General features: G+C 41.3%; 1 protein-coding gene across 1 annotated transcript in view; it reads right to left on the reverse strand.

The window, feature by feature from the left end:
• PLPP4 (phospholipid phosphatase 4) overlaps window positions 1-8606 on the reverse strand; it is a 56047-nt gene extending 47441 nt beyond the window's left edge. The window contains exons 1-2 of the mRNA XM_038758127.1: window positions 8528-8606; window positions 850-974 (exon numbers count right to left, since the gene is read on the reverse strand). Of these exons, the coding sequence (XP_038614055.1) occupies window positions 850-931 (82 nt within the window). The 5' untranslated portion in view covers window positions 932-974; window positions 8528-8606. The remainder of the gene's footprint in view (window positions 1-849; window positions 975-8527) is intronic.
• Between the last annotated feature and the right edge of the window lie 268 nt (window positions 8607-8874).

Here is an 8874-nt window from a genome sequence, read left to right on the forward strand (position 1 = left end):
TGATTGATTGATTGGTTAGTTAGGAGACAGTTGTTGGTTCCTGGGCTGAATCAGTGGAGACTAGTGCACATTTACAAACAGGATGTTCCCAGCCCCTAGGGAGGGTGCATATTGGAGGATTTCCATTACGCAAACTACAGAGCCTTTTTTGAAAATATGCCAGATTTCATTTCAGAAGGCTGGAGACAACAAAACATGCCTGTCAATGAGAATAATCCATTTTAACGCTGTGGTTCAAGCTCTTATGTTTATAGCACTTTGGTGGCAATGTTTGCCTTTTAGTATTTTAGTATGTTGCAGTACTTAAATCTGAAATTATACCCACTCTCACACTCACACACACAATGTGTATATATCTATGATTGGGAAGACCACCTTTCTGAAGTCAAAAGAAGTGTCCAAATCTGGTCATAATTACACGACCCAAAATAAATGACCAAAAGAAACTTGCAGGAATAATGCTAATAAGGACCTGAAAATACACAGGGTTAGGATCTCAGAAGGTCTTAGGGGTTTCACTGTAGGAGAAATAAATAAAATGTTCTTTTCACCATGTTGCTTTAGGATGAAGGGCCACCTATTGATTACCTCAGACAGGTGGTAATAAAATATTCTGTACATATGGATAAAGTTTGTTGGATTTTTTTTCCCCCTCAAGGTGGTTAGATTTTTATTGCTTAGTTTGACTCAACAAAGCTGGACCAATTCCTCAAGACACCTGGCCACACAGGAAAGGTCAGCTGCTCCATAACTAAAGCACATTCCTGATTTTCCTAGAACCTGAGAGAGACTCATCACAGAAGTTGGCCCACGGACCAGAGGCCCGGGGACGGGAAGCGTGAGACTTACAGGAAGAGTGAATGCTCGGGAAGCTCTTCCGCCCTTCGGACACCAGATCAGGATCCCCCGTGCAGTGCATCTCAGAGTTCATCACTCCATCGGGGAAGCAGCGGTAAAAGAAATCAGGACGCGGTCTACAAGAAAGACCAGGGATGTTTTCAGTATAAAACCCAGAGGCACTGGGACAGCCTTTCCCCTCTCCCATAAAGCCGAGCTATAAATTCACTTTGCCAGGAAACAAAATGGATTCCCGCCCTCTTGTACCTCCATACAGCTCATTCCCTTCCCGTGCGGCTTTATTTCCTAAGCAAGTCTTTGATGCTCACGTACTTGGAGAGGCAATTTCTAGCCCGATCCGTTTAAGGACTCGTGCTGCCTGGATCTCCAGGCATTCCTGTGTGCACGTCCAGCCTTCTAATGATATAGCCTCAGAATCAGTTCTTCCCGTGGGATTTCCATCAGGAACATGTAGCCCCTGCGGTGGGCAAGGTTGAACTAGGCAATTTGTTTTTAAAAGACGTGGTGATGAAGAGTCCCCTATCCAATAACAAAAAGGCCAAAAGGCCGTCCTGGAAATGGCCAGATCTGAACAAGTCACCAGCCTTGGACAGGTTTGTATGTGTCTGTCATTTGCGGACACATACATAGAGAAGCAGCGTGATTTAATGGAAAGAGCACAGGCTTGGGAGTCAGAAGTCGTGGGTTCTAATGCCGGCTCCGCCACTTGTCAGCTGTGTGACTTTGGGCAATTCACTTAACTTCTCTGTGCCTCAGTTACCTCATTTGTAAAATGGGGATTAAGACTGTGAGCCCCATGTAGGACAACCTGATAACCTAGTATCTACCCCAGAGCTTAGAACAGTGCTTGGCACATAGTAAGTGCTTAACAAATACCATCATTATTATACACATGGATTATTTTATGCCAATACTCTCTTTAGAGTTTTTCTTGTTTAAATTCCCCACCTCATCGCTGATTCTAAAAATTCACTTTCCTTCCAAGAGCATAATGGAAATTCACCCAAAATACCTCTCTGCCCTGTGGTAATCTAGCCACTACAACCTATATATCTATTGCTGTTTCATGGCCAAGTGGAAAGAGCTTGGAACTGGGAGTGAGGCGACCTGGGTTCTAAACTCAGCTCACCATTGACAAGCCACTGAACTGTTCTGTGCCTCTGTTTCTTCATTAGCAAAATGGAGAGAAAAGTTTGATTCCCCCTTCCCCTGAGACAGGAGGCCCATGTGGAACAGGAACTGTGCCTGATTTTATTATCCTATACCTAGTCCGGCACTTGGTAGAGAGTTTGGATAAAGTTTGCTTTTTTTTCTCTCAAGCTGGCTAGATTGATTGTTATTCATGTGTACATATGCCATATTCACTCACATAGTTGTCTCCATTGTGTAATTCTCTCCTCCCCAAACGTCCCTGTCAATTTTCAAGGAGGAAGTAAAAGGATTTTGTAAGCAGTGATAACCGTGTGGGCCTGGATAGGAAGAGGAATAGGGTCAGAACAACAAAGATGCAGCTTGCAGAGGCCTGCAAACTCTGGGGTAGGAAGAGGAGAAGCAGGGGAGAGAAGTACCATAATTTTTAGAATGCTTATTAAATGCAGCACTTGGGAGAGATCAACAGAAGATGCAGCTTCAAGTGCCTTCTTACCTTACTCTTCCTTCTCCCACCTTTTATTTCTTCTCCTCTCTCTGCTTTCTCCTCCCTTTATTGCTAGAATGATTTCCCCACATAATAGCCCCTCCACTCTTTGGGGCTGCAAAAATTATGCCAAAATGAGTTTGGGTTAGGGAGGTCTTGGCATTCTATCCAAAGCAGATTCGGATCACGAGAGTCAGGCTAGAGAGTGACGAGTTAGAAACTAACATGCTCGAGACCCTCTCCTGGATTCTTCCTCTGCAGGGAGCACTAATTCACCTCGACAGAAAAACCCATCATGTATCTGGGGCACAGTGAAAAGTCTTGCAACTCCCAAGTCAGGAATAACCAAAAACTGCCAGAGTCTTGGGGGTGATCCCAGCATGCAGAATGTCTCCACCATTCAGTACACTCTGATTCCTCCTGGATTAACCTATGATGGTTTTGCACGTTCCCCTGGGGGAATGGGAATTTATGCTGCTGTTTGCAATAGGTCAGGACTTACCTTCCAACTATTAATTTTATAGTATTTGTGCAGACGCCATTCAGAGCTAGAGCCAAGGAAACCGCTACAAAACAAAACCAACAGACAGAGAAGATAATAACCTAGCTATCAAAGTCAAGGAATAGACTGTTCAATGGCATTTGGTTTATGACGTGAAGTTTGTAGCGGACTGAATTTCACTCTATCAGGGGTAGAATAAGATTTTTAGAATTTATTTTATTTTCTAGTTGGGGCTTTCCAGGGCATGCTGAAAAAAAAAAATCAGACTTTGTGGTTTGATGTTTAAAATGATGGAAATGAAATGAAATTAGGCAAAACCTTGGGTGACTTCTCTTACTGTACATTGCTTAAATTAACACTATACCTCAGACACCAGTTTCTAGTTCAGTGTGAACTGATTTAGTACTGCAGCTTGCTAGAGGCTTGTGTTTACTGCTAGCAAGAGACTGTAAATTTTTTTTTTCTTGGATACTGCCCTCAGGCCCAATTCGGTTTTAGACTGTACTGTCATCTCTACATCAACTCTCACTGCTGACCAAGCCATTCCCCTCCCATTGCTCCTTGGACATCTGCCCATTTGCTACCCCAGAAATCATTGCTAATTGGACAAACACCAATAATCGACACAGATGTTCACAGATGTGATTCTTTTTTGTCTTGTTCATATGAATGGCCCCTATTAAAATATAAAGAATCTTCCTATGGCTGTTCAGGACTTCACCAAAATAACCGGACACCCTCTAGACTGCTGCCTGTATCACCAACTCCACCCAACCACTTCACTCCCAACTCATCTTTTTTTATGGCATTTGTTAAGAACTTACTATGTGCCGAGCACTGTTCTAAGTGCTGGGGTAGATACAAGGTAATCAGGTTGGGCACAGTCCCTCTCCCGCATTGGGCTCACAGTCTTAATCCCCATTTTACAAATGAGGTAACTGAGGCACAGTGAAGTTAAGTGACTTGTCCAAGGTCGCACTGCAGACAAGTGGCAGAGACAGGATTAGAACCCAGGTCCTCGGACTCCCAAGGCCATGCTCTTTCCATTAGACCACGCTGCTTCTCCTTTTTTTTGCCTTTAGCAATAAAATAAACTATTACATTACATGTATCTTTAAATTATTTATTCATATTGAGAGAAGCAGCGTGGCTCAGTGGAAAGAGCCCGGCCTTGGGAGTCAGAGGTCATGGGTTCTACTCCCGGCTCCGCCGCTTGTCTGCTGTGCGACTTTGGGCAAGTCACTTAACTTCTCTGGGCCTCAGTTACCTCATCTGTAAAATGGGGATGAAGACTGCGAGCCCCATGTGGTACAACCTGATTACCTTGTATCCCCCCTCCAGAGCTTAGAACAGTGCTTGGCACATAGTAAGTGCTTAACAAAAACCATTATTATTATTATTATTATTATATTAACATCTGTCTCCCCCTCTAGACTGTATGCTCATTATGGGCAGAGAATATGTTTGTTTCTCGACTGTGAGCCCACTGTTGGGTAGGGACCGCCTCTATATGTTGCCAACTTGTACTTCCCAAGCGCTTAGTACAGTGCTCTGCACACAGTAAGCGCTCAATAAATACGATTGAATGAATGAATGAATGTTTGCTAATTCTCTTGTTCTGTACTTTCCCAAACAGAACAGTGCTCTGCACATACCAAGTGCTCAATAAATACCATTGACTGACTAATATAACATTACCATAGACTATGCAGATATTTAATGTTCATTAAAAACTTATAAAAATATATATTCCTCACAGAATTTTCTCTCATCTTCTCTACTGGATGGCATTGCGTTTTGGTCCACGTTTTTCCTGAAGCCCAATATTAAATTTTCAATACAGTACTGTACAATACTGTACTGAACATTTCAGATACACTACAAGGATGGGAGAGGGTTCATCCCTAATAAGGGGATAAAAATGTTTTCAAGGCACCTAGTATGGTGTTGAGAAGGCTTAAAATTTTCCTCAAAAAGTGAGCTCCACGAGTTCACAGAAGACCAAAAGCCAGGAGGGACACAAGATGTCATCTCTTCCAACCCACAGAGGTAAATGAAACCATTCAGCAAAGATAGTGTCTACAGAAAGATCTTCAAGAAGGAGACTACCAACATCCCTCCATTATCCCTTTTCCCACCAATGTTTATTACCTTGAAATTGAAGACATTCTCCCCCTCTATGTCTTACTTCTCCTAACTACTTTAAACACATCTCTTCTTACTTGGGCATTTAGGTGATAAAAGTTCTTCAAGTCTCTGAAGATGTTGAGCAAAGCACTCCATGCCCCTAGAGACTTGAAGACACCTTCATTCAACTCCATTTTTTCTTCTCTAGACTAACCAGCCTCATTCCTTTAGCCTTTCCTCAAGAAACCTGTTTTTCTAGTCTCACATTCACTTTGGTTATTCTCCTCTAGATGCTTTTCAGCTTGCCAATATTCTTTTTTAAATGGTGCTCACCAAAACTGGGCAGAATGTTGTACTGAGGCTCTGACCTCTCACATATGACCCACCTCACAAACATTGTGCCAACATATATTGTTCCTTCTGCTGTTGCTTAAATGCTGAAATCTCCCATAGCTACAGTGGCCAGGTTCCAGCCACAACGAGCTTGCTTTCAACATCTATGCAAAAACTCTTCAAACTCCCCATATTTCATGAATTTTGACAGCTTTCTCTCCCAGACAATATTCATCCTGAAAAGTCAAACGTAGAAGAATATTTTGTAGAGCTTTGCAGACACTATCCTTTTTGAGGATAATTGATACCTTTACAAGGGCTAGCCAAACTGAAAATTTCTAGGGCATAGCAGAAGTGGAACAGCGGCGAATAAATGCCTCTCAGTCAGAGATAGGATGTTTTAGCACAGAGACAATGCCCTGGAATCTAATGAAGATATTTCTCGGAATGCCATTGATTTGAGTGCCTTGTTGTCTATCTCCCATATAGTCCAAAATGTTATTTATGCATGAAAAGAATCCGGGGTAGGACAACACAGCCTCTGGCCTTAAAGGAGTTGGATTTCAACCTCCCTTAGCCATTCAGGTGTTGGAGAGTTGTAGTATGAAACAAAAACGGTAGTAATTATGAAGTAAATTCCTAGCCCCTGGGCTTATATTGCAGCCTTTGTGCAGAGTTCACTTTAACTAATGAGGTGAAAGCAAGGGGGTTTTTTTTTTGTGTGTGTGTGTGTGTGTGTGAAAATCAGTTTCTGAGAGGTGTGAATGCACTATCTAGAGTCTTCTGGAGTGAGAATCTTAAAGTGTAAATTCAAGCCAGTGTTCTTTCTTATCTATCAATGATTTGGGAAATAATTACATTGCTGTGATAGCCCAGTAAGCACCTTTAACTGGTTCCCAGAAAACTGTGTTAAGGGAAAAAGGGCTAAACAAAGTAGAGCTTCCCTTGGGAAGAATGTAAAGTTCATTAAAGCTTTCCCTTCCCCCCAAAATGATCCCAGACAATACAAAGTTGACTCTGAGTGTATGTATCTAAATGTTTTATTTTCAAAGTTTACTTTTCCCATCCTATCCAGCTAAAAAAGGTATATTTTGCTAACGGTCTAAAGATCTTTGAAAATCTATATTGATCAGATATGCAATTATCATAATCAATGGTATTTATTGAGTGCTTACTGGTTGCAGAATACTGAACTAAAGTGCTTGGGAGAGTACAATACAATACAGAGTTGGTAGACACGTTCCCTGCCCACAACGAGTTTACCTGATGCTAAAAGTGAGCTTTTATAATAAAAAATAATTAAAATGATTCAAAAATTAAAGGCTGAGAGGGGAAAGGCAGCATATGAACCAAGGTGAATGCTGCAGTAATATCTTGAGAAGCAGCGTGGCTCAGTGGAAAGAGCACGGGCTTGGGAGTCGGAGGTCACGGGTTCTAATTCCGACTCTGCCACTTGTCAGCTGTGTGACCTTGGGCAAGTCACTTAACTTCTCTGTGCCTCAGTTTCCTCATCTGTAAAATGGGGATTGAGACTGTGAGCCCCACATGGGACAACCTGATCATCTTATATGCCCCCTTGCACTTAGAACAGTGCATCGCATGTAGTAAGCACTTAACAAATACCATCATTGTTATTATTGAAGAGGGAGAACATTGTGAGCAATACTGAACTGGTTATGGACAGGAAATGTGTATACTAACTCTGTTGCATTGTGTTTCCCCAAGAGCTTAGTACAGTGCTCTGCACACTATAGGTGCCCAATAAAAACCAGTGTTTGAAATGTAGCATTTCCATTCAAAAGCGCGATCACCAAAGAGTGCTGAAAGAAGATCGTTAGAACAAGAGACGGTTGAATCAACAATTTGGTTCAGAGAGAGCTAGTAATGCAAACTACAAACCTTTAGCCAAAGCTAAGCTAGCTCACTAAATCACCCTGTCCTAATTCAGACTTGAATTTGTAACTCAAGTTCAAGTATTTGCTTGGCCCCTTGTTTCTTGTTTCTTCTTCATTGTTAAATATAGCACTTTTGTCTTTCCTAAAAGAACCATTTATGGAGCATGGTTCTTTCTCATTCTTTAGAACTCAAGGTTTTATTAAGAAAATCGGACATACAATATTACATTATATGCTTCCTTAGAAAGTGGAACTCTGGATTGATATAGTTTGCTCTTTTCTGGAATGTCACTACGGTAGATTTAGCTAATACTGGAAAGGGTCAGTGATGGCAGTGAACTGGATGGCACTTTACCCACCTACCACCTACCTGCATATTCTTTCCCAGCGCTTAGTACAGTGCCCTGAACACAATTATTGTACTTATTGTCATTAATTTGAGCGAATAACCTTACTCCAGAGTTAGTCAAAGCATCAGCATATCCATTAGAGATGAAAGGAGAGAGCATTCTCACCAAGAGAAAGTTTTGCACTTTGCACTTCTGCAATGTAGTAACGCACTGGAACCAACAATGAAGCTCGGTTATCCAGCAAAGAATGAATCTCAAGAAAGCAATTTAAAACATCTTGGAAGTTACACTGTATTCTTGAAGAGGCTTTGGAGACTTCAACCACTGGAAAATGATCCCAATATAAGGATTTGGGGGGAATTTAAGGAACAATTTTTCTTGGTTTGCTTTTAGAGGAACATCTTTACACCCGGATGGCCAATAAGGAAAAAAAGGCTATAGATCACTTCCGAGTTCTCCTTAACATACCAATTTCCAAAATAAAGATTGGTAATTCCAGGTGAACCAGAAAAACCAAGTCCAACAGAAATTACAGCTTGGAAAAAGACACATTCTTGCCAAATACCTCCTAATCTGCTGACTTTCAAAGGTCAAATTCAGTGCCTGAATACCCAGACATAAGTGGAGAATAGAAAACAGTTTCTATTCATTCACTAGACAACAATGGTAAGTGCGTTGTTACTCTGAGACATTTATCCAACCTTAATTTGAGCAAGAAATGAGTAAACAAGGCACCCAAATGAGCTACAAACAATATGGCTTTCACATTCTTCAGGGCTGACATTATACAGTTGTTCCTTTGCCCTTGGCTTACAATACAACTTACCTAGAAAAGCCTCTTTAATTTCAGTCTTATCGGTTCGCCGGATAATTTTCACCACAAAGATGACTGCGAGAGGAGTGAGGAATGAAATTGCCTGAAAGAGAAATCATATAATCACCTCTACATGCATCCAGTTTGCTGTCAGCAGAGTTAATTAATAATTAGTTCCAGTTAGCTTCATTTAGACTGGAGACTGAAATATTTTTTACTGAACTACTTACCCCAAGCAAAGTTTAATGATTTATACTCTGGTATACAGTTCCACAGAGGTAATAGGTCTGATTATGAATTATAATTGGCTAGTAATTGCCTAAAGCTACATTTAAGGCATTGATTTTTAACATAACAAC

The sequence above is a fragment of the Tachyglossus aculeatus genome, chromosome 16 (assembly GCF_015852505.1).
Source record: "Tachyglossus aculeatus isolate mTacAcu1 chromosome 16, mTacAcu1.pri, whole genome shotgun sequence".
Lineage (NCBI taxonomy): Eukaryota > Metazoa > Chordata > Mammalia > Monotremata > Tachyglossidae > Tachyglossus > Tachyglossus aculeatus.